The sequence below is a fragment of the Pelmatolapia mariae genome, linkage group LG23 (genome assembly GCF_036321145.2).
Source record: "Pelmatolapia mariae isolate MD_Pm_ZW linkage group LG23, Pm_UMD_F_2, whole genome shotgun sequence".
In the NCBI taxonomy this organism is placed as follows: domain Eukaryota; kingdom Metazoa; phylum Chordata; class Actinopteri; order Cichliformes; family Cichlidae; genus Pelmatolapia; species Pelmatolapia mariae.
The window spans coordinates 27,370,203-27,397,232 of record NC_086246.1 but is presented as its reverse complement, the minus strand read 5'-3'; the positions used below and the strand labels follow the sequence as shown (position 1 = coordinate 27,397,232).

Here is a 27,030-nt window from a genome sequence, read left to right as displayed (position 1 = left end):
ATAAGGATTGAAGCTCATGATGACACATGTTACAGTCGGCCTAAGATAGTGTGTCACTAACCAGTTCCAAAGGAAACCTTGTTTGTAGGTGTGACACGCCTTGAAAAAGAGAAAGAGAAAACAGCTGTCAACATATTTGTCCTTTGAGACCAGATTTCACAGGTGAGGTGTGTGTCTGAGTCACTTTCTAGAACTTGAGACTTAAACGATAAGAACTCAAACACAAATAGCCCTGCCCAAAAGCGTACCCTGCTTTATCTTCTAATTTATTTCACAAGAGACCACAGTTTCTTAAAATGAACAGTTAAGAGAGCTGTGGCCCACTTAAAAACCAGAAAATTCCACAGGGCCCACCCAATCTTAAATCTTCACTCACACGAGACAAAGTGGTGTACTTCCTTTCAATTTTGTTAAAAAACATAAACAACACTGACTTTTGGCTATAAATTGCTAATGCTACTCACTCGTATATCAGTTAAGGCCATTGTGTGACCACCGTGGTACTGGGACACAAACGTTAATACAAAAGCAGTAAATATAGGTAATGTCAAAAACTAACCATCTCCTATGATTAATTCTCTTTGTATATTCATAAATAGATTGGTATAAATATATAACTGTGCATACCTATATTTTAAGGCAGTGACCCAACAATCAGACCACCCCCTATGAGCAAGCGCTTGGCGACAGTGGGAAGGAAAAACTCCCTTTTAACGGGAACAGAAAGACACCTCTGCCAGAACCAGGCTTAAGATGGGATGCCCATCTGCTGCAGCCTATTGGGGGTGAGGAGTAAGCAAAGAGAGCCTGAAATTTCTAATTACTAATAATGAAATGCAATCCGCGGGCTAAGCTATCTTTGCCCGCACTGACTACAGGGATCTGGCTAGCTACAGGATTTTTAAAGCTGTGGAGCTGGGTCTGAGCTTGGTCTCCAAAGCTATGAACAGGCCACATTTTTTACATGTGTCATTGTTACTAAAGGAGCCTGAGGAATAACTAAACACTTGACACTGAGGAAGATATGCTAGTAGTGATTTGGCCAAGAGCTAAGGTAGCCATGCTAAGCTAGCATATCCCTAACGACACACGTGAGTGAATAGTATAAATGTAAGTTGAAGTTGATTCAGCAGATAATGTGCTTCTAATGTGCTACAAAACTGATCTATTAAACTATGAGATTAACGTGCAGAAAAACACCACTGTGTATAGCAACAGGAATAGATAGGATACCGCAGTGATCCAGTAACAAGGTGCCACGAGAGGAAAGCAGGTCTTCACTCTCTATACCCAGATGCTGTGTTCAGCTCATATAAAGTTTATCTTTCCTGGATGGATTATTGTGTTTATTTTTGATTGAATCTATCAGAAAACGCTGGCTCATGGTCATCTCACAGATGAAAAACATATTGATAAAATAGTATATGAATAGCTGGCGCATATTTAATAGTAAAGTTCATTAGTCGGAGACAAAGAGTTGTTGTTTGATCCTTCAATAGGGGCTGTAGCCAGCAGTTATTTTTACTGTTCATTAATCTTCCATTTATTGTCTTAAAAACATTGAAAACTAGTGAATTTCTGCTTCTGATCTTAGTCCGTAGTCGCTCTTTGCATTGGTTGGTGGTCGTGAAGGGCCATAATGACCTCTGACTCACTTACCCTCTGTCACACCTATACTGGTCTGGCTTGTCGGGTGAGTTCCTACCAGGAACGGAGCTTCCTCGCACCTGGAGAAAAGGGTTAAAGGTGAAAACTGAAAGTGTTGGGGGCTGGTTGATTTTTCTTCATTGGATTCATACATGATGCACACGCTTTGGAATTTGACTACCTTGTAATTTGCAAATAGTTTCCAACTTGATAAATGATGTAAATTATTTAGTAATTCCTACCTCACTGCCGTCTTATGGCCATTCCAAACACAATAATTGGCCTTAATTTATAATATTATATTTATGTTATTTCACCATTAATCTCATTGCAGCTTTGACAAATGGACTGTCTCATTTGCTAAAGATCTATTACTAAAACATTCAGTCATTCCCATCCAGATTCAATTTTCGGACCATTCCAGACCAAAACCATTATATGGGCATTAGTGTCATGATGCCTTTTCACTGACAAATGAAGCATCCCTAAATTGCCAAAGGATGCATTATGAAAATCTCCGTCTTTATTATAGCGACATGGATCCTCATTTAAGTGATAAAATGTTCATTATGTGTTGTGCATAGCTTGGTTGGCTTCCATTGTGTAATGGCTCACACTGGTTCAATGAACAGATGACTGGCGGCACTGGCTTCAGTCAAATAACTCATCTCTAAACCAACAGTAAAACCACAATAGAATTCAAAGTACTTTTCTATTTAATTAAAGTTCCATTACCAAATGAAAACTGCTTTGATGGTAAGCGGTTACTCATCTGCAGGAATGCTTTTGGGCAGGGCAATGATTTTGCACCTGCATCACCTCTGTTTGCTTCATAAAACCTGGCCAGTGTGAAGCTTCTGTGTCAGATGTCAGAAATTCCTCTGCGAAGCTCGCCCAGGCGTCTGATGACTGATGAGTTTGTAATCTTCGTTTGAACAGGAGCACCACCTGCCACTCATCTCCCATCAATCACAGTGATAGCTTAAGGTCATGAGCTTAATTCTCTATCGGAAAAAAAAAGCATAGCTTATATAGGTCAGCGGGAGCAGGACTCATATTCATGGTTTGCTGCTATGCCAGCTGTAAAACTGCACATGTATGCTTTTTTTTTTGGTGATTTATACATTTGCAAAATGTAACTATGTCATTTTAGGAGATGTCAGTGGAAAAACTCCTCTGAAATAGTCCCACTGGAGCTTCTAGATCATGTAATTTATACCAAGCAGCAACTGCCAGGGCTGAAAATTAAAGTCAGCTCGGAAGTGCCAAAGACTGCAGTTCCTCTGGCTCCAGAAGTGAGTCAGCCCCCATAGGCTCTAATGTTGAAAAGCCAAATGTTAAGGCAGAAATAAACAAGTTTTTAGCCTGGTACAAAAACATTTTGGTGTCTGTAGTTCATTTCCCCGTTTATGGCTGTTGTGCAAGAGGTGAGTTTTTATATAAATCCTAGAGTCACTGAACACTAGATTTTTTAAATATATAGTCAAAATGATTGCTGCTTGTTAACAAAGCTTGGCAGCATTAACGTATAACTCAACACTGTACACGTTTGTACACAAGTGATAACTTCTGGCTCCAAACCCCACCCAGAAGATTGTGAACATCAAAAAGGCTAAATTGAGATCTGCCAGCCAGTGGGTGATGTCAAGGTAGCAACGTTTATCTTTTATATATGGTCTGCGGTATATACGTTATATAGTCTCACTGCTGGTTGAAATATTGAAGCCTAGCTGATCTTATGAGTTCAATCCTTGGTGCACGATTTATAGTAAGTATGTGAACTATCTGCTTAAGAGTAGAATCTGACTTTTTTAGAGGACTTTTAAGACAGATACAGATTTTTGCTGATTTAAAGCCGATATTTTTTTCTTTCAGACACACAAAACAAATCAAGAATTCCCCAAAAGTTGTTATGTGTAGTTATTTATGAGTCCTTGCTAAGATAATATGACAGTATAGTTAAAAAATACCTTTTTGCTTTATTGTGACAACAAGCCAAGGATTACTCCGTTATGCTCTACGGAAATCTTCTTAGATTAGATTTTTGTTGTGTTCGTGGTGTTTTCAAGCATGTGTGAACATAAAAGTTGCAGAGTGCTCTCTTATGGGCAATGTAGCACCAACACGGTCTCTTCTTTGCTTATATAAATGCAGACACTGATATTGTCAAATTGCTAATATCCACTGATATATATCGGTCGGCTCTACTTAATAATAATTTCCCGGTTTTCATACCCAGAAGTCCAAACTTTTATACCCCTCAATTTCTAACAACTTTTCCAAAAAGGTCAAATACTCAATGGTCAACATTTTTGTAGTTGACACCATTAAATGGTTAAAGTTTGAGAATCATCTACTGAAACTTCCTACAGACCAGATAGGAACTACATCAATTAGGCACGCAAAAATAAACCATGCTCGGTGTACACTTTAGGAAGAAATGTAGAAGTTCCCCCGAAACCACTTCCACATTTTTCCACTCTGAATGAGAGAACTGCCATTATCTATTGTGTGGCCTACTTGACCAAACCACTGTGAGTAAATCCAAACCCCCATCTTGACATTTGAAGTTCATTCTCAGCATGTCACTCAGGAAACTGGTCAGCGGAGGTGGCAGAAGCTGACTCGGGATCTTGAAAACAACGGAAAACGATCTAACCCAGAGGTCAGTTTAGAGGCTGTTGTGGAACCTTTTGATGCAATCACATGATCTTCCTTGGCAGATTGAGCTGTAGATTGTCACGTACCTTGGAAACAAAGGTCTAGAATACTTTTCCAGGGTCCAAACTACATTTAAGTAGCTGTTTTTTAAGCATGTGACCACAGTGAATGGGCTTTCTCAGGGCAACTGTACTAAAAATGCAGATGTTCATATTTCCAACATCCAGCATTAAAGATTTTATTGATCAAATGTTGCCTCTGACCAGTGTCCTTATCATCTAATATTGTGGCTAAATACAGAAGATTACTGCTGTGTTTAAATCAATATGGAGACAGTGGCCAATATATTAGGACTTGCACTGTAGCCAACGGAAATCCAGGCCAAGACTTCCTGTTCTGGTTATTGTCTTTGAATGCAGATAAATTACAAAAGGTAATGAAACAATGGCCAGTCAGTTTGAGATTGCATGTCAGCTTGTGTCTGCTTTCAGCTGCTCTCAAGGCTGATGTTTTACCTGCATGCAAATAAATTCTCATCGAATGTGTTGAGTCAATAGACAGTGGATTGCAAATAGTCCCCAGAAAGCTTCAAAGTACCAAAAATTTTGCTCCTTGTTAATTAAGGTAGATAAAAACAAGTGGTGTATAAAGACAGGATCTGTCCTCTGACCTTCCGCTTACATGTCTTCCAAGTAAAATGTCTGCAGATCGGCACAAAGTAGTTTCCTGCAAGAGTTCACAAGTCATAAGAGCTGTGATGCTCAGATTGAGAAACAGTCGTTAGGCGAAAGTCAGAGAGGTGCTTCATTAGCTTCACTCTTTACACTTACATGGCCTAAGATTGTTGCCAGCGGTGGTAACAGCAGTGGTAATACTGAAGTGGCAGAAGTGTGAGTTTCTGGTCTGAAGCTGGAGTCGCCAAAAACGGGCAAAACGGCCAACTCAGAGTCTGAATCAGACTCCTCTGCATGACATGAGTTAATGTTTTATGTCTTCACACGCACTCACAAACACCAGCAATTCACTGCTTCAGCCACAAACATGTAAACATGAGTGCACACACAGTCTCCTGGGTAACTATGCGCTGTAGGTCTTGCCCAGGTGATTTAATCCAGCCTGACTTTGCTGGTTAAATATTGACAAAATGCCGATGTGGCCTCGCCGAGGAAAGAACTCAGAAGAGGCACTTTGCTGCCAGGGCTGCACGACTGCCTGCTGCATCATCATTCCAACACACACACATACACAAACGTGCGCACACACACACCGCCGAATGCAAACGCACACATACACCCAGTGGCAGGCAGCAGCTGAGACTCAGCTAGGGCAGAAGTGTGGAACCAAGCGGAAGAAGAGGAAGCGAGCAGACGGGAGACAGCGAGCGCAGGATGAGCCAGTTCGTGGACCACGGCGCTGTGTCGGTCAGCGGGAGGATCCGAAGCGTCCCCCTGCTGGAGCTCCTCGCGGTGAGTGCCGGTCCATACGTTCACCCCCTCTCCCCTTTCCAACCCTCCGCAAGCAAAGGAGGTATCTGGGGCAAGAGGAAGGCTGTCTGGAGCTGAATGTAGGTCTGACTGGGTGATAATCAGGCTAACATCCTGCCCTCCAAACCCAACTATGTTGCTTGTGCCCCAGACAGGAGGCAGGAATTGCCCTGGGTAAGAAGTGCAGGAGGGAGGAGTGAGAGATGTTGATGGAGGGAAAGTTAAAGGCAAGCAGAGAGCAAAGGGAAGTGGAGTGTTCGTTTTGTATTTGCATCTTCGGTCTTCGGCTAAAGTGGCTGTTTCTTGACTACTTTTAAATGTATGTGGCTCTCTAATGATGCTCTCTGTTAGACTTTCACCTCGACGATTAATCAAAAAGAGGAATCAGAGTGTTTTGAGCCTCTCTTTGCTTTTCACTGTGTGCATGTCCAAGCCTCGCAAAGTGCACGGGAATGCCGGAGTCCTCGGCAGCGCGTCATGCATCTCCAACACTTTACCGTGTTTCATATGTAGGTCACTCGCTGGCAAGCTACGACTACTACTAATTAGATGCGAGAATTGAGGTTGTTTTACATTTCTGATACACCTCCAGAAGGTCTGAGTCAGGGGACCTGCTGCCATCTGTACTTATTTACCCCATGTGGTTGAGATGGATCGCGACATGTGACAGTTTATTAGTAGGATGTGGTGATGGGTTTGCATTTTGGGGAGGAGAATCCAGCATTCGAACTTCTTCTGGCAACAGAAGATCTAAAAATACACCACCTTTTGTTGGAGGATGCCTTTCAGATATGACAACTCTTTGATGCTCGACTCTCTGTACTCTCGGTTGGGTTTATACGTTTTGAAATAGAAGACACGCAGTGCTTATTGGATTGGCAAGAAAACGGGGAACACAGCAACAGATTTTTTTTTTAAAAAAAGGATTACTTTAGAGAGGATTTTTAATCTTTACCCGTCTATTTCTTTCATTCTCTCTGTCCTTCTGTAAATTCCTTTTCTGGGTTAGTAAGCCAGAGGTGTTTTGTGGAAATCCAGGGGTTCTTAGCCACTGCTCGGACACAATTATGCAGACAAATGTCTCCGCTGAGCTCCGAGACTCCATATATCCTTTATCTAATTACATTAACAGGAGCTGGATAGTGACTAATGGCTCGTGGAGGGGAAGGAGGGGGAAGCAACACGCGATGAGGAGCTGGAGAGGGCCGCGATGCATGATTGCATTTTTCCATCCTATTTCACTCTCTCACTCTTCTTTGCCCAGATCTCTCCCTGTGCTCCTTTTAGAAATCCCCCCCTCAACAATCCCAAACCTCCACACATATACATACAAACATACGCACACGCACACTCAGTCCCACGAGTCTTTTTCCAGCCCGAAAGACTTTTATTTTGCAGAATACGTCCTGCTTTTTCTTTTTCTTCTTGGCCGTAATGCAACGCGGCATCAATGTTTGCATTATGGCGCTCAGTATTTCACCACTGCAGTTCCAATACTGACGCTGCACTCAAAGCCTAAATCAAAATAAAGCTGTGTCAGGGCCACGAGCGACTCTTCCCCGTTAACGTTGCTTTTACTGTCAATTGAATGAAAGCATTAGGTGCTCTGAGGCCGAGAGCAAATGCTGACTTTTTGCGCTCCGTTTGCTTGCGAAGCACCTTAAAAGACCAGGAGTGCTTTTTTTTCTTTTCTTTATCCTCCTCAGCTGGCAATGACTGTGCTGCCAAAATAAAAGCTCGCCCCGTGGCCATAATGAAAATAAAGATATAACAAAGGACAAAAAGCTCCTTTCTGTACTCAATATCCATCTCGTTTTGCATGTTTTCATCCATTACATAATCCCAGGCGGACCATAATAAGCGTACCGTATCAGTTCCCTTAATCGTTTCCATTTTTTTTTTAGTATTATGCAAGATGGAAAGACTTGCTGGAAGCAGCTATTATGTTGAAAACTGTGACTTGCTAATGGTTTAAAACCAAGCGTGCTAATACAAGTAGTTTTTTGCATTTCATGGCTTATATATTGGAGGTCATTTATCTGAATTTCAGGAGCTGGAACACACCCCAAACACTCCCCTTCTGGTCATAAATGCCTACTTGCATCAGTTACACATTTCCTCTTGTTTTCATACCCCAACCTCCCTCCCCCTTTTTCTCTGGTTGTCAGCTCCTCTCACAAGTATCACGATGAGGCCTTTCCCAAACCAAAGCCAGTGACCTAGCTTATTTCTAGGGGTGAGGGTGGGAACTGAAAAAATACTAATTGAGGCAGTTTTAAAGAAATTATTTCTGCAGAACATTACAGCCATACACTTTTATTAGTGTTCTTCTCTCTGTGTTATTGTAAGTTCTTTATAGTGTAACGTAATGCGACTCAAGGTGACTGTTGTTGTGATTTGGTGCTAAACAGCAGGTTATTAGCATTTAGCCAAAAAGCAACATGTCCCAATTGTTGCATCCTAAAAGCAGCTGTGCGATAGCACACCTGTGCCTTGGCAGTGAGCGAACGACTGACTGAATAAACGAGGGTGTGAGCCTGGACGCGACCTTTGTGTTTTGATGGAGCTGAGCTGCCACATCGCACTGCACAAAGAGACAGAGATGAGCTGCTTGCAGCTGCAAAACATTAAAACTAATTATGGGTGGCGGCGAGACGGCTCGAGGAAGAGCTCAGAAAACAAAACAATATAAATGTATGAAATCTTTGGGAAAACATTTTGCTTTTCCCGTATGATGTTTAATTAGCAGCGGCATCCAGAGTCACAGTTTGATGGTGATGATGATTGATGGCAGGCATCGTTTCTCGTCACACAAAATCAGTAAAAACACCACTGCGACTTTTCAAATGCGCTGGTTACAGCATCCCGAAGAGCTGATGTGGTGTTTTTAAAAAATGTCATAAGAAGCGTAGTTGGTAAATGATTTTAAATCGCAGCGTCATCTACTGTCTTTTAATTATCTTTCCTCGTGGTCAGTGAATAAATCTGGTGTCATTAGTTTCCTGTTTTGTCCTTGGAGGTTTGCAGCAGGCTTATAGGAGCTCAGCAGTCTACTGGCTCACATTACTTTATGCTAATAACCCCCAGCTGCAACCTGCACCACCCTCCTGCCTCCCTGCCTCGCTTTTGCTGCCTCACACACACACACACACACACGAGCCCCCGGGACAGTCACGGGAGGGCCATGAAAAGGAAGCCGAGATGATTAATTAACTCTGCCCTCGTTTTGATACCGCCTTATTGGCTTTCAACAGCCGAAACTCGGCTTCGGAGCTTTGCATACATTATGCTGTCGCCACAACAGCTACCACCCAAAACAGGCACACAAACACACTTCTGAAAATATCGAGGTCACGGTGTTCACTGGTGCTGCGGTGAATACGCAAAATTTCAATTTGTGGGCAGGTAGTGTTGTTCAGCAGAGAGTGAGGTGAGTTGGTTATAGTGAACGTTGGGTTTTTCACTTATGAGAGAGAATCTGCTCCTACGGGAAGCCGGCTGTCAGACACTGACAGATATATCGATCTGAGAATGGTTGTAATTATAACTGTTGAAGCTGCAGCGATGCACAGTCGCACAAGCGGGATTTACTGTCTTTCACGTCTTGCTCAATATCTCAACAGTTACTCGTAAATCTGTGGCAGATTGTCGTTGTCTCTTATATGACCTTCACCAGAAAATCAGGAGTCGTGAATACAGTTGCCTTTGAAAGCGAGCACAACGCTGTTTCAAGAAGCTGGGTAATCATTTACTTTCAGTTATACAGTTCAGAAAATTCATGCTTTTTTTGCTACAGAAAAAAATAATCAGCAGAAAAATCGTGTTTTGCTCAGAAATTGTGGTTGTTATTAAACGGCTGCACAAGTTTAGTGTAGAACTTAGTCCCCAAAGAGGATCCAGGACACACTATATGGACAAAAGTGCTGCTTCACCTGCACAGTACCCCTACAGAATCTGCTCAGCAATGGAAATCAGTGGGATGCTAATGTTGTTTAGCTAAAGACAGACTTAAATTACAATGAACTTATTAGAGAATCTGGATAGCTGAACCAAACTAGGCACTAAACAAGACTACTCAGGACTTGTCTGTCGCTCAAAGAGGCCACACCCTAAACAATTTTAAGCTTTCGTACACTTTAAATTACCGAGTCATGTAAAACTTCCATGTTATGTACAGCTGTCACGAAGGTGGAAATTACTCATAAAGGCCAAAACCACTTTTAGCGTCAGGCTGTAAATGTGTTTATGTTGCGCTGTGAAGTTTGACATTATATCATGGAAGTATATTGGGATTGATTTCCATCACAGACACCCTCAAATGGCCACTAGAAGGAACTGCAGTTTTTGACACTCCTGTGCTGGCTTCATTTTTCAACCCTGAAAGTTGCCGCTCGTCTTCAACAAGCGTCTCAAGTCCAAGTTCCTGGTTACCACTATTATTCGCTGTCTTTGCACTGTTTTTATGCATTTACTAACACGACCCCGTGAGGTCACCACCACACAGCTGCTGCTTTAACTGCATTTAACAACTGACCACTGCTGTCAGGTTTTTGGTGATATTACGCACATTCTTACTGGTTATGTGTGCAGCATGTGAGCATTCATGTGCAAGCATTATCATTGCTTGCTCATGTGCAAGCAAATACACTGAAAAAGAGGTTCGTGTGTGCCGCCACATGGTCATCTCACGTGTGTGTAGCTGTGTTTGTGCATCAGCATCGGTGTGTGCGACTTTTGTGTGCCCGCTCTGAGCTCCAGGTGCTCCAGCTGGTTGTGTCCCCGCACAGTGGCCCGGCCCTGACCGACCGTCCTCTGGTCCCCTGTGCTTTTCTTTTGATGACAGCCTCTTACAGACGGCTCTACAGCATTAAAGGGCCTGTCAGGCCCCAGCAGCAGAGCTAGACAATACAATAGTGCTGCTGTATTTTGCCTATACACTGGGGAGAAAGCCTGCAGCACAGTTGTCTTTCATTTTTCTCCTTTATTTGTTTTGAGCCCTCATTCATCTCTTCTGCTTTTTCACTGTTCAGTTCCCTTCCTCTCTGCGCTGAAGCTCTTTGCTCTCATACTGTGCACACACTGGGAGTTAATGTGTTTGTCCGTGTTTCATCATCAACTCCCTCCCAAACAAAAGATCACCTGCCCGGCTGTGTGAGGCATCACAGGATTGGAGCCCAGAGGGGAAAGCATACATGCAGCCTCATGTGAAAGTCTGTAAGTTCTGCGTGAGGACAGCTTCATATTGTCTTTCAGAATGTGTTATTTGTGTAGTCGAGGTGTGGCTGGATAACCTGCGTGTGACGCTTCAGGGCTTCAACAAACAGGGACATACGGTTTAACTAAAGAACTGAGCGGACCTGAACAGGTTTGAATAGAAAATTTAATGAAGTTCTGTAGAAATTCTAAAAAGCGTTGGCAGTGGGGCAGATTTTGACAAGAATAAAGTTGGCTACTATATGCTTCAGGGCATTTACAAGAACACTTGTCACGGGAGTGTGAATACTGATTTGTATCACAGTGTGGGGCTTTTAGTTCAGTTCAGAGTGAGCTTGCTTGTTCCAGATTAGTTATCTATTTATTTGTAGTTATTTTTTGAAAATGTTTGAGTTCATTTGAACTTTTTAGAGTTCTAGTTTTTATTTTATTTATCTTTTAGTTTAGTTTTAGTTTAATTATAATAACCTCAACCTTAACTTCATTTTAAGCTGCTTTTGGAGCATTTGGCACAGATGTTTGTAGCTGAAGCTTTGTTGCACCAGGACGCATCAAGGTAATAATCTCCTGCGTTTTACACATTTCAAAAGCTTTCATTGGCAAATAAATCAAATGTATGCAAAAAGTCAACCCTTCTCCCTCATAATATTTGCAGTTGTATGCACGTGCCATTAGGGTTGGGCGATATGTAAAAATTTTCCATCCAACAATCGTCCGTCCAATAATCGGGTGGAGCAATGTAATCATGCATGGACTGATTTGCGCATGTACAACACAGAAGTCCAAACATGGATGAGCTAATTTCCCCCCCAAAATTAGGGCTGTCAGTGTTAAGGCGGTGTTAACGCGATTAAAATGTTTAACGCACTCAACCCATCTGGAGCGGAGAATGAACAAACTTTGGACAAACGGACAAATGCATTGACAGAGACATTTCAGGGATTTTGACTCAGTCTGCGCTCCAGATGGGTTAATTATTAATCGCATTTGTCGTGATGACGGAGCGTTAACGCTAACAGCACTAAAAGAATATAACGTCGCCAATTTGGGATTTCTTTGGCTTTAAACCAGATGAAAGAGGTAAACCTAAGGATGTAACCAAAGCGGTGTGCCACTTGTGTAGACGTATAGTGTGAGCAAAGTACTCAAACACGACTAACTTGTATGAGCATGTACATGTCCACCATCCGGCTGAGTATGCTAGGCTATCACCAGCTTCTGCAGCTCCATCAAGCATTTGGGTGCACTCTGAGGAGGGTGCATTTGCTCGCAGATGAAAGAGGATGCTGTTAAAACAGCGCTATTTTTAAAAAAAATGTTGACTGCTTCTATTAGCTCCATCATTATTAGCAAACTTACTCTTGGGCAAATAAATAAATAAATTGCCCGTGTAAAAACGATCGCCGATGGGCTCAGCCTATCGTCGATATATTTGTCCAATCGCCCAACTCGACGTGCCATGCTGGATATCAGTTTCTGGTCAAAGCCTGATCAGTGCCAATCCATTCCAGCCTTATCAGTGCTCCAAATCTATGGACTAACGCTTGACTGCCTGGGTTAAGTGTTGACCACAGATTCTTGATCAGTTTAAGATCTATCCATCCTCTTTTCACTTATACTGCCATAGGGCAAGAGTCGGAATACACCCTGGACAGTTTGCCAGTCTGATACAGGGGTGAAAGAGTGAGACAGACAACCATTCACACCTATGGGCAATTTAGAATCGCTAATTAATCTGACCCTACAAACTCCTATTAACTATTTGGACTCTGGGGAGAACATGCAAACTCTGTGGAGTCAAACGCAGGACCTTCTCAGGACTGCTCCACCCTCCTGTCCATGGATCCAAAATGTTAATTTGATACTCTCAGAGCCACTTTGTGTGCTGGAAAATACACAGATTGTCACCAAACTACCCCTGAAACTTTAGAAGAAGCTGGTCTCTGAGGATGTTTGTTGTATTGGTCAGTCTTTAAAAAGCAGGTGGGTATGCAGAAGCTCCAGACTCTAAATGTCAAGAACCGATAGGACAGGAATTATCACCAACAATCAGGATTTGGCCCAAAAGCTGCAGAAGCTATGAAGAAGAAGAAGGTTCAGTATTTTAAATATTGTATATTCCAACCAATGTCTTTGAAATTGTTAATTGATTAGTTGATGAATTGATGCTGATTAACCTACACAATGATTTTTTTTTTGATACTCAGTAAACTAAAACAATAACCTACTGTACCATGAAGTTATCTAACCAAAACCCACTCAAAAACTCAGTTTCAGATGAGGAAGTCGGAAATAGAAAGCCATTCCTGTAATCGCTGCAGGGGTACGTTAGAGGAAAAGAAAAGGTGGAAACTCCTGGTTGGAGTTTCAAGTCTGATAACAGGAGGCTTTCTGGTTTGTGCTGCTTCTTGTTGTAAAATGGTTTTAATTCTCTCTGACATATTTTACAAAAAATCGCCAGTGGTTATTTTCATTGTATAAGCCATTCTCTGCAATGTTTCTCCACAATATCCTGCGTTGGAACTCGCTCATATGCAAACAAAGCGACGGAGCGGAGGCAACAAAAGCGGAGGGACCTGTTTTGCCTCAAACTGCTGCAGTGCGTCGCGTTATAATAAGGTGTTGTTTGCAGGGAACCCGGTCTCCTCTGACGTGGCTAATGCACACTGTCAGAAGCGTTTGCGGCTGATGCTAGCCTTGTCTCCACTCTGTTAAAAGTCACTGAGAAGGGAGAGAGGGAGCTGAGTGCAGTCCGGCTCACCACATTCGCCTGCCGGCTACACTTTCACCAGTCAAGAGGCAATGACCTTCATGCCAGCTCTGCTATCGTTGGGTCCTGTCAGGGCCGATAGGTACTCTGTTTCAGTCTTTTCCCTGCCTTGGCAATACAGACCATAAACTTTGCTAATCACACTGCAGGTTGGAAAGGAAGCCTGGTTCTTTTTTTAAAAGCAATCTGCATTTCAACACTGTACTCAATTGCTTTCTTGAGGCTTTAAAGCACTTATCATGACACTGTGGGCACATTATCTCAAATGCCAGGTATCCAATTGAGGTGCAGGGCAGAGTTATTACAATGATTAGAGGGAAAGCTTCTTTGATGGCGCACCATTTTAAAGGAAAGTCACTGGCTAGAAGATTATGCAATTACACACTGCAAAAAGTCTCTGTCTTAAATTAGTTTAGCTTCATCCTTCCAACCTGGTTCCAACCTTTAAATGCTGATTTCATAAATAATCAAAGATAAAGTATTAAAAAAACCTGAACATCCTTTTATATTGGTTGATTTATAAGATGAAGCTATTTGAATGCTAAACTCCAACATTAAAAGCTAGCTTGTTCCTACCATCAATAATCAATATCGTCCGCATGCAGCAATGTTTGTCTGTGTGGCTCATCCGGCTGCTGGAGCCACTGACATTATTGAGTGTTGCCCAGTTTCTAAAGATATCGTATGATCTGTATACCTTTCATGAGTCCATAAGTCAACTTTATGGTGATGTGCTCATGGCACTCAATGATTTTCCCTCCCCGTGGCCAGACAGCAGAGCAGTGATTTGGGTTTTATGAGGCGGAGCGAGCCTCAGGTGAACAGGATTGAATGAGGGATGCTTTCGCAGAGGACCTGTTTGACCCTCAGGGCTGATTGTCTGCAGCTCCAGTGGTCAACAATCGCCATTGTGTGTGGTCCCATGGTCAATGAAGGGCTATTGTGGGAGCTAACCAGAGGGCTATCACACAGCAACCCAACATCCATCTGGCTCAACAGCTGTAGGAGCCAATAGATTTCCATGCGGAAAATTATGCAGCGCAAACAAGAGCCCTATGATTATTCCATTACCTTCATTCTCTGGGATTATCATGAATTTGCTGGAAATGGCCCTCGTGTGATTACAGCCCAACAAAGCATCCTGTATTTGGCCTTTGTTGAATATTGCAATGCAATCCTGCCTCCTTCAATTTATTCACTCAGAAACAGGTTTTTATTTTGGAGGTATTCCCTAATTGGATTTTCTCTCTTCCCCACCCCTCCCCTCTCATATCCCTGCCTAAGCTGAGACACTGAGCAGAGGTCAGTGAAAATCAAGTCGAACTGGTTGAATTAGTGCATTATTAAGCCTTTCTCTTCCGACCCACTTCCCCAACTGCTTGCATGGCTCGAGTCCAGCGTGGACCGGTAACCTGGAAAGCATCTGAATAATCTCAGGATAGGTTTCACAGTAAATGGACCTCTTATGTGTTAAAATGGTGAAATGGGGTGATGCTGAAAGCTCCTAATTTTTCTCATTGCAACTAACTTTCACACTGGCTTAGTCTCTCCTTTCAGGCCTCGTTACCCAAACGCCACGATCAGTCATCGGCACCTGATATGCAACACAAGAGTAGGGAAAGTAACAATTTCCTTCCCATAAAAGATGGTGAAAGATCAGTGATAACCAAACACGGAGTTTCTATCCTTAATTCTAAACTAGCTTGCTGTTTAACAAAGAGATATGAAAGATGTTCTTACCCAAATTAATGACAGAGTGAACAAGCATGCCTCTCAAATTATGAAGTTGTGCTTATTCATTTTTTCTTAATTAACTCATCACCAAATTATTTAAACAGGAGATCTGACATATTTGCGACCGTAAAAAATATCCACACTAATCTAAACCAGATGAAAGGGCTAAGACTAATGAAAAGAATCCCTCATTTTAGTTTTTATGTCAAATACATTTAAAATTGCATTTCAGCAGTGAACAGCTGATCAGGGCAGATATAAACTGGACTCTCTGCTCTTCGGAAGCTATATGGTTCAATCCCCAGCCTCTCTAATCCGTGTGTCGAAATGTCCCTGAGCAAGATGCTAACCCTAAACTACATATAATATTAAAGCCATCCATTAAAGCACTGCAGTGAATGTGAATGTGTGGCAAAAACTCTATATTTCCGGTTTATGTAGCATGTTTTCAAGATTTTTTCATAAACTTTGACTTATTAAGTTGCATTTTTGGGGCTACAGCTTCATGGGACTCCAATCATTCTTGGCCATGTTTCCAGCCCCTCTGCACAACAGGATATTATAGGAGTGAGAGTTGTTTACCCTACCATGGAGTGAAAGGATCTTGTCTACTCACCCCCATTAATGCTACAGCCAATATGATCAGCCCAACTTTTGACCTACAAGTGGAACAATGCAGAGTGCTCTAGCATGTCCTGTATTATGTACCATGGTAAACAGCTCATGCTGAAGGTAATGCTTTTAGGGGCAGAGGGCATCTGATGGGTGTGCTATTGTAAACTCTCAGAATGAAGCTGGTGCCTCACTTTCAATCAGCCTATTGGAGGGTCTGGTTGAGAAATGGCTTCCAGAGGGTTCAGAGAATGCTGGAGCATTCGCTCAAAGGAGGGGGGGTTGCCCCAGATAAAGAGGGTTAGCCGAGTAAACAAATAATAATGACGGAACAGTGTTGTTATTGTAAGAGCAAATAGCTGGTGTAAGCAAAGGAAATTCAGGTCCTTGCTCTGCGAGATTTTCCCACAGTAGCGACACTATCACGTTCCGAAATATCTGGAAATATCTCAAAGAGTTTCAGTGCTGTGAGGATATGAACTTAATTTTAGCACAAACAAATAATATTTGATTTTGGGCTCCTGTTTGGAAAATGAGTTCTCGTGGTGATGGAAATGTAATTTATTTATCAGATAGACCTTTAACCCCACGCCTGTTTCAAGGAGAAATGTATTTCAGCCCTGCTGCAAAAGTCTACTGATGTCACCTCATCTGAGAGGCTTAATGAGAAACAGCACTGATGTCAGATTCCTCCCCGGCTCCCATCTGGATGAAATAAAACAAAAAAATGGCTGCTAAAAATACGACTCCACTTGAGATGATAACAAAGATTTAGTGCCATTAACTGTGTAAATACAGCGTGTGGTTGGCTCCAGATTCATATTGAAATTCCTTCCAAACCTGGATGAGCTCTGACCGTAAAAAGCTTCCCGAAAAAGGGCCGCAATAATACCTTTCAAAAGTCAATGATGGTCGATTTAAATATTTTATGCTGCTGAATTATTGGACCCTCAGTCTTCTGTCAGATCACTTGACAGAGTGCGGTAAGCCGCTGCAGTGAGAGGTCTTTGTTCACATTAACCCATGAAATGGATGCAGTAGCCTGGAGATAATGTCTTCAGGCTTAAACTGCTGCACTCACGTGGAAATTGAAATATAAGACCAAAAATCTTCCCGTAAGCTTTGTGAGGCGGCACTTACCCGCAGATCGGAAACAGAGTCAGCGTCACGTTTCAATGATGGTCACCCGCAAATTGCAGACACATTTGTAAGACCTACATGGTCTTTCTGTGACGAGTTAAAAGTGTCAGAATTTCAGTTTCCATCAAAACAGCATAATGATGTGTTTGCTTTTTAAATCCTGTAGGGCAGGAATAATAACAACATTTTTTCACAGTATTCCAATTTTTTCCTTTAGGCTCAAGTGATTGTTTTTATGTTAAAAAAAAAAAAAAGCCGGCACACCCTATGACCGCATCACACAGATGACTGTACCATCTGAACGTTGGAGCAGAAATCAAGACTCATCAGACCAGAACATCCAATTTTCTATTGTTCAGTTTTGGTGGTTCTGAATTGTTGTCTCAGTTTCCTGTTCTTAGCTGACAGGAGTGATCTTCTGCTGCTGTGGAGATGCTCATCTGCGTAGCCTGGCTGTAACAAGTGGTTATTTGATTTCCTGACTCCTTCCTATCAGCTTGAAGCAGTCTGGCCATTGTCCTCTGACCTCTGGCGTTAACAAGACATCTTCTCCCAGAGAACTGCTGCTCACTGGATATTTTCTCTTTTTCAGACTATCCTTTTTCAGGCTGCCACGATTAGTCGACTAGTCACGATTATGTCGACTATTAAAATTGTCGCCGACTAATTTAATAGTCGACGCGTCGTTTGAAGCTTTGTAAGATCCCAAAAGACGCAGGAATAAGTAGTAGGATTAAGAATGTAATAACGGACTGAAACAGAAGATGGCAGCACTGCATGTACAAGGATGCCAGCTGCTGTTAAACCTCGAAGAAGAAGAAGCAGTGTCCAGTATCGTAGCTGTGTCCAAATTCAGGAACCGCATCCTCCTGAGGCCGCATTTGTAGGCCGATTACGTTACAGCGACACGACGAAGACTGTCCAAATTCGAATATTCTGACAAATGCGCCCTTCTTTTCCCCAGATCTGAAGGATGGGTCGGGTGTATACTTCGTGGTCCAACCTATCCCAGAATTCATAGCGCGGCCCTGCTCAGTTTCCAACAATGGCGGCAGCTAGCTAGTTTTAATATTACTCTTATTATTCTTTCTGGGTCACAAAATAAATGTTTAACATATTTTCAGGCGAGAATGTAGCTGTGGAAACCTCAAATATCTGCTCAGTTTATCAAGACACCACATATTTTCAAAAGCGCTCAACGTTTTCGGAGACGTCTGTTACCCACCAGCTCGATAGCGAGCCGGGGTTCAAGGCTCACTAGAGCCGCGAAAAACACCGGACTCCCGGCAAATCGTTTTCAAACCCACCGCCGTCGTCTTTTGCTACTCAGGTTAAACATGATATATAAGTCACTTAGGTAGCTTAAAAATGTTATTGTTTGGCTTTTTTCAGTATTTTATTTATTCCTGAGTAAATCGGTTTGGCTGAGATTAAAGTTATAGTTTTTACACAGCTGAATAAACGTCAAGCAAACAACTGATTATCAGAAGTGTGAGATGCTCGAGAATATACTCCGGTGTGCTGTTATATTTTAGATAGCAAGGAGCAGACGGCTGAGTTTATTAAACTTCACCGAAACAATCTGCAAATTTCATTAAAATTTATCATCTTGTCTTTATTTTTAGTTAGCACATACCTTAAACACTTAAAGCTGTAAGCTAATGATAGTTATATACTGTAAGAGCAGATGCATGCTGGTGCAATAAGCTGTACGTTTTACATCCAATGGATGCATGATCTGATTAGTCGACTAATCGCAAAAATAATCGGTGACTAGTCGACTATCAAAAATAATAGTTTGTGGCAGCCCTAATCCTCTGTAAACTCTACTGAAGGTTGTTTGGCAGATCAGCAGTTTGTGAAATAGTTGGACCACCCGTCTGGCACTTAAATCACCTTTCTTCCCTATTCTGATGCTTAGTTTGAACTTTGGTAGTTCATCATGAACACGCCTAAATGCCTAAATGCACTCATTAAATGATACACCCCGCCCTTTGTGACTAAAAATATTTGTTTAGTTGTTAGTTAGTCATCCGCCTGTCCACTCCCCCCCAAAAAACTATCATTGCAGTTCTCTCCTTTAAAGTCACTGCTATTTCTGAAGCCTCGAAGAATACTCCAAACAAAGCGTGGCTAAACACACGTTATTCAACACGGCCACTTCCACGAGGACAGTCTTATTTACAGCTCTGCCTGAGGAGTTGGGGGTTCACCTAGACTCACATGCCAGGACTGCTGCAGCCTCTGTGGTGGTCACGGGCACCTGTCTGTTTAGGGAATTCTGTCCTCATTCATTTTCCCCCCACCACACTCAGTTTTCTTTCTGGTTGGACCTCGAATTCAAACAAACCTGTTGTGTTAACCCCGAGGCTGCCACCGCCCCCACAATCTGTCTGGAAAGATGCAGTGAGCATCCAGATCACCGCAGAAATAATTCATGACCACTGTAATAATCATAGCACAGAGTCCTGCTGCAGAGGTCAGAAGTCGCCATATCCTATCTCCTTTCACATTTCTCATTATTATTCTTCTGCTCCAGCTTTCCTCCCTGAGTTAAAAAAAAGAAACACCGCACTATATCTGGACCCGCGCTCTGTGTCTGCCAGGCCAGATAGGAGATGTGGATCTGATAAGTATGAGTGGCACAGGTGGGTTTGTGGATGACAGGAGCCTACTGCTTGTCACATTACCATTTCTCTGCTTATGGTTTCCTTGCATGCCTCCGAGGCAATCTCTGTCTTCCCCCCTACCAGTGCCGAAAATCAGAGGCTGACATTAATGCTTTCTCTAGCAGGAATGCAATTCTTCGCCTCCGAGCTCGCTTCGACATCTGCCCGGCACCTGGGCTGGCCGACTCAGCGCACAGACAGGCCCCGTCAATAAATCAGCCTCTGGATTAAACAGAGGAGAGGCCGTGATAAAGCTGAGTCCCGAAGCTAATGTACGTGAGCTGTCAGGGAATCTGACGGAGTGTCTCAGGCAAGAAATATCCTGCAAAAACACACGCTTGGAAGGGATTTCGTCCTGTTTGCGGGTTTTGATTTGTTACCTGAGATGCTGTTCTCTCTTGTCCTCTCAGCTGAACTCTGGCACAGTAGGTAATGTTTTCCTGATTTCTTTTTAAACCTTGCTTCGTGGGTTTTGTATCAGAATTGTACACACACACACTGAAATATAGAAAGTACCAGCAACAAGCCAAAAGCATTGAGTGCAAACAAAGCCTCCAAAGAGTGTAGAATAAGTATCAGGCAGATAGTGCTAAATGGATCCTCTTGAGGTCTTTTGCTCGATCTATAATCTACCTAATTTCCCGTGAAGTGAGCGCCGTCGCTGCGGCTGGATCGAGCCTTCCTCCTCTTGGAGAACTGTTTGGCTACAGCGTGGCTCGGTTAGGTGTGGTGCCTGTCTGTCAAAGCCTGCATAAACAGAAGCCCAGCTTACCCCTGCGAACCAACCAACATCTGGTTAGCATCAGTCCTCTGCTCTGATCTGCCCCTTCTTCTGTCACTTGCCAAAGGATTTCTCTCATGCTCGTTTTTTCTTTTTTTTGTTCCTTTTTTCCCCAAAGTGTTGTCACTCGTCCTTTGGCTCAGGACTGACTGATGTTTGGCTTAAATCACTGACATAATCAACAGTGTTTTACGTATTCTGTTTATATGTATGCCATAATTAATAGTAGCTAGCTGCTGCGATTTAACTCTACAGTTCTGGTCTTGGGAAACTTCAGTTGAAGGGGATTATTATTATTATGTTTCTCCTGATTTTTTTTGGTCTTGTGTTTACTGTTACAATGGTGGAAGCTCATATTAAACATGGCTAAGTTTCAAACAATGAGGTCAGTGTATATACAAGTAATCCCTGTGAGCCAAAAGCTCAGGATTTAGACGGCTCTAAATAAGCTGTTTCAGACAGTTTGTCCTACTCTTGGCTCACTATGATGTCAATGGGACCAGATATCCCTACCCAAACAGCACTCTCCATCGCTATTATGGAGGAACGTAGCCAGTAAATCACGCTCCATCCAGCACAGCACTATTGACGTAGCCTGTATGTGGTGTTTGGGTGTCGGTAGCTCCTATATAGTGGAGACGCGTGTTTGGTCATTGGGAAGAGGTCATTTCTTTGTCACTTAGCGCTGCTTTGACTTTGTTTTACCTCTGCCTGGGCAGCTCACATACAGAGGGATTTGGTAGCGCTGATTTAGCTTGCTTGTTGTCAAGACGATGGCGCCATGTCACTTACCTCTGCTTCACCAAAGCTGCTTATCTGTCTGAAAAATCCAGCTAGAAAAGCGTTAGGTAGCCGGGATATCTTTTTCCAATTGAAAGCATGTAGCATCAGTATAGCTTAGTGCTACAGCTATAAATTAGGCAGCAGTTATTCGCAAATCTTCACCAATCTGTCTCAGAGTGTTTGCCTCCCACCAGGCGACCTGTGCAAATGTGGTCACTGCCATCCTTCACTGTCCGTTCAGGTTCAGGTTACTTTACTTGTACCTGTTGGTAGATTTTGTGTGCAGTGAGTCATCCATCCTCACGTGCACATTTTCAAAACAAACAGACAAGCGTGCAGGTGCAAAGGCACTTCAGTGTTGACTGTATACTGTCCACGACTTTATCTGAACCTTTTAGATCTCACCCAACAGAAAAAATAAACCTCCTCAGGTAAAGTCAAAATCACAATGTCAAAACAGGGCTGCCTCCTAGTTTTAGCTCTCTTTCCCCAGCAGCTGTTGCAGTTTTAAATATCCACTTTTCTTTCTTTCTTTGTACCTTTTGTCTCTCTCATCCTCTTTGACGCTCACTTGCTTTCTCATTCTCTCGTGTAGCAGCCTCCCTGGTTTCCCCGGTGCTCCCGCGGCTTGTCAGGTCCAGGTTTCCTTTTGATTTCTGTCATCGCCACCCTCCCTCCCGCTCAGAGTACACCTGGCTGAATATTGGCCCCCAGATGATAATAAAAACCCAGCGAACCCCCAAGCTTGTAAAATCTGGGCACAGGCAACACAACAGACTCCCCCCTCCCTGTTTCCTAGATTCCCTACCTGTCTGGAAACACTGGTACCAGTGTGGATACACTAAGTGTTTGTTTATATTTGGAAAGGTAGCATTCCTCAACCGCTCCTCCCTGATGTGTGTTTTGGCAGAGAACATAAAAAGGGATTAAAGAGACAAAGCAAACGGAGAAAGGGGATTTATGTGACAAATGGAAAAATATATAATGCAGACAAAGTTCAGTAGCTCTTTAATCCAATTCAGCCGTGAGGTTTGGTCAGAGCAGCCTTTGCTGGAGTACAATTCTTGGCTGAAAAATGCTTCTTCATTCCTGTTGATATATTTATTGATTTTTTCGAAGGTTTCGACGTCACATACAAAGAAGGAACAGCCTTACTCATGCACAAACTATATGATGGTGTCTTGGTACTCTTTACGCTTAACTGCTTCATTTTTGTTGACTTTTATTTTGAAATTTACACACAGATTCAGCAAAAACACATATAAACTCCTAAATCCACACACGTGTATATTTTCACATGGGTGTGCCTCGCATCCACAGGCTCTTCCACACAGGCAGCTCTGTGGAAGTGATCAAATATCGATGTCTGAGCTACTTTTTCAGCTCCCTCCCTGAGAGATTTGTGGCATGAACAGCTTGGCCACTGTTCCCAACAGGCATGAATGGGACACTCTGTCAAACCCAAAGAGCAGAGAAGGAGCGTATCTTAATGTTTGGAAAGATAATCTGCTGGGATTTGGATTCCTGACGGTGGCGAGGTGTTGATGTTTGGGCTGGGCCCGGCCGTAGGTGCTGCTGGAGGAAGAACATCAGATAACCCAAACTGCTGAAACCCATTCTAGATGATGAACAGGCTCCCTTTTGTATCTTGAAGTAATCCTTGGTGCCTGACACTCCTCCGTTTGGAGCAGGTAGGCAGATGAAGAATATCCTGCTCACTGGAGGCATTTGTTACACAAACGTCCTCTACTCAATGAGGCCACTGTGCGAGCGTTACAGTTTAGGTACAATCAGGCGTAGTGTAAGCACTCAACTCAGATTCAGCAACATTTAATGAGTGATGGTTCATTAACTGCGTGCCAGAAAGAGATTTCTATTTTAGTTTTCATTTCAAAATTTAATATTTGCTAATGAACACTCAAAGCCGGGATTGTTACTGTTATAAGCTGTTATAGGTCAGTCATCTGGCAATAACATGCAGTAACTTGAGGCTTTTTCCAAAAGCCTGTCAAGCCTCATAGACTTCCATGATAAAATGTTGAACTTTACAGCAAAAATAACCTTTTTTATAGCCTGGTACAAACAAAGGTGTTAGTCTGTGTAGCTAAGTTCCTCCTCTTCACAACTGTATGCAAAAAAAGAAAAATTGCATATTTCAATTAAACTAAGCCCGAAACCTACACATAATTAGGGCACTGACAGGACTTCCACCTCTCCATCATATTTTCGGTAATGAATTGCATTTCATGAAATTCTTCTTATCTACCTAGCAGTACAACCATAAAGTGATATGCATGTTGCTAACCAAGCTAGCTAGCATTAGCTGCAATCTTAGTAGTTACAAATACGGTGTCTTCTGTCTCTAAACATGGTCAACATAAGGATCCAAAGTAGTAACTCACAGTGGCTGATAGCAACCACCTTGCAGCTGGAAAAAGTCAGTGGTTGTCCAGAATGCAACTTTTCTATGATGTGAGTTTTTTGCAAATCAACAGGTTGGCAGCTGGTTGTATTCTGGTTACATTTCTATAAAAATAACATTACTGAGTGCAATTAAATCACCATCCTAAATCGACTGTGTCACAATTTGTGGAAGAAATATGAATTTGTGTTTTAATGTGAATTTTTGTGTTTGTAGATGGCAAAAGATTTGTGATTCTGATTTCAGTTAATTGTTGTATTATCACAAAATGATTGCAAGTATTTGCTAACTTGACCCTATCAACTTGGCCAAGCGCCTGCAGTCATTTTGCCTATCCTGCAGTAACTATGCCACTATTGATGGACGAGTAAGACTCTGTCTTATTGTGGTTTTATCACTGTCTTGGTGAACCAAAGTTGCTTTGCAGATGGCACCTGACCGTAAGTGGTCGCAGACCTGGTCCGTGTCTTAGAAGAAACCAAAGGCAACAAGATGGCACAGTTGCAATAATTTGGTCATGGGAAATTTATTTTGGTCTCCTACACACTGTTTTCCCCAAGTGTGACTAGAATAATTCAATCTTTATAAACAGCCTATAACAACAACAATAATAATAAAAGTAACGTCATAGCTTAATAACAACCTCTAGCGTTTTTGTTCATTTAAACGGTTTTGTTCCTTGCGTTTTTTGAAAGGCACTATACAAACTGTCAACCATTATAATAGCAAAAATACAAAAACGATGCTAGGAAATGACATACGAATAGAAACTATATATACAGTATATACTATAAAACTATAAAAGAACTGTAAAAATGCTAACATAAAACTTCAAGTCATCAAATTAAAAAAAACAGAACTGAACAAGTCCACATGTACGAGCCACAAAATGAACAGCTATAAATATCTAATAACGGTAAACTCCATTCATTTCACTGCTGTGCTTAAAATTAGACTAGAATTAGTGAGTGATTGGTGCAGCGTGATCAGTAAGTTTGATTGGCTCTTTGGGAATGAGGAGGGCAAAGCCACCATTTCTGCCATTAAGGAACTCTCCAATAGATTTCTATTAAGGATTCTTCGAGTGCGTCTCTCTCTGTAGTGTCTCTGACTGAACCAAGATAGATGATAGCCTCTGAGGACAGAGAAGAGCCGACCTCCCAAGGCAGTAGAGGTCGTGACCTTGTCTCTGCCCATTGTGTCTTCTCAAGAATCAACAATTTCCTCTATGAATTCATCAAATCATTTGGATGCAGGAAATGGTTGTCCTTTATGTGACCGATGAAAATATCTGGGATCACATCCGCCACTGACAGCAAACCTCCCTGACAGATCAAGCTGACAGCACGCAGACCTCTATGTTTTTCCCACATGAATAATAACACGCATTAACCCAAGAAGCTGCCCGCTCCGGCGATAAACAGCAGGGCTATCAGTGGAGATATCGGGGTCTGAGGATATGAGAGCCTGATGGCTGAGCTGATATTATGACGCCAGGTCATTGGGGATGTGAGTAAAGACCACTGAGAGATAGATCACCACCACAGAGCCCCGAAACATCCTGATAAGACTAATGAATTTAACTAAGGCTGAACTAAACCTGATACAAGCAGCAGTGGCTTTAGTCTTACTGGATAATATGATAGGATCACAGTCATTAGAAATTATACCGGGGAAACGAGAATACATTTTCATTGACGCTAATTAAATTTGCAGTGTTTACATCTTTTGCCGGTGATGTTCACATAAACTTTGGAGTATTGGATGTCAGGTGTATTCGGCAGCAGACGCATCTGTGTGTTTGGCAGGAAGCCCAGACTAACAGCCCTATCAGATGTAGTATATCTCCCACACCTTGAGAAGTCACTGTCATAACTCATTCTCAAGTGTACGGTGAAAACCCCCCAAAACAAAACGCACAGAACGAAATCTTAAATTCTGTTGGCATAACCTTTGACTTGCAGTAGCCCATGTGGGACTGTTACTTTCTATCAAACCTGCAGCTCTTCAGGCTTTTCAGATGCTTTTTCAGTCCCACAGGCCTTGCTGGCATGTCATCAGTCTGCAAAAAAAAAAAATTCCTGGAAAGCAGAGATAGGTTGGCGGGATGGGTTGGGACGCAGGGTTAGGGAGGATCGAGGTTGTGACCTTGTCTTTGGCTGGGTCTTATTCCCAGAGGCTGCAGACCTCTACAAGGTGTCTTATCAGTCAAGCCAGGCGGAGGTTCTCATCTGCAGACACATCAAGGTGGTGGAAGGAACTTACATCAGCGAGGACTTAAAGGAACGTATCCTGACCTCTGCAGCAACCAGGTCAGAGTTTTATCTAGCTTAAAGTTTATTTATTTTTTCCAGTCGACTCCAAAGCGGCCGATATAAGAAGCAGACGCTCGTCGGGGATGTGGCTCCATCCCTCCTAATCTCCAAAAATGTGTGAAAGAGCAGAGTGTGCTTGCGAGGCTCATATGGATGAATAATGCATCTGATGTTTTATTACTGAGAAATCTGGACCATTAATCTTAAACAGATTGCACTGGCTTTGAGTGTCAGACAGTCTGCGTGTTTGCATGTTTGTGTGGTCAGAAGGTCATATATATATATATATATATATATATATATATATATATATATATATATATATATATATATATATATATATATATGTTCCCTCTCTGCTTCTTGGTGCCAAGGCAGTGGGGGAATGGCACTCACATTTAAAAATTTCATAAAGGCACACAAGCAGTTGGAGGGGGGCCTAGATATGGGACTCGAGCCATGGCGCGAGTCAGGGGAAGCTCTTTCCTCGGCAGCTACTGAGCGCCTGCTCATCAAACGCTCTCACACACTTGAGTAAACACGGCTGGATAAACATTACTGAGAAGCAGCGGTCGTAGAGCATGAACATCTGCAAACACATTACCTGACAGGTTAACAATAGCTCGGCCCCTGCTTTTATTATAGCTGCAAAAATCAATACTGTGCACAGCACTGGCTTTTAATGAATGGCTTTTAAAGTGCAATATCATCTATACCATGGGCAATCCTTCCAATCATTCACCTTTAAAAGCTTTCATTCTGCACACAAAAAAGAATAGGCAAAATGTGTATTTATAA

General features: G+C 42.4%; 1 protein-coding gene across 2 annotated transcripts in view; it reads left to right on the top strand.

Annotated features, from left to right (window-relative positions):
• The window catches only part of LOC134621347 (nck-associated protein 5-like), a 182,878-nt gene that overhangs the window by 29,997 nt on the left and 125,851 nt on the right, over positions 1-27,030 (top strand). The window contains exon 1 of one of the 2 annotated variants that reach the window (XM_063467799.1): positions 5,659-5,774. The exons of the other annotated variant lie outside the window; for it this stretch is intronic. Coding sequence (XP_063323869.1) covers positions 5,697-5,774 — 78 coding nt within the window. The 5' untranslated portion in view covers positions 5,659-5,696. Of the gene's footprint in view, positions 1-5,658; positions 5,775-27,030 lie in introns of those variants that run through there. 2 annotated transcript variants of the gene reach the window in all.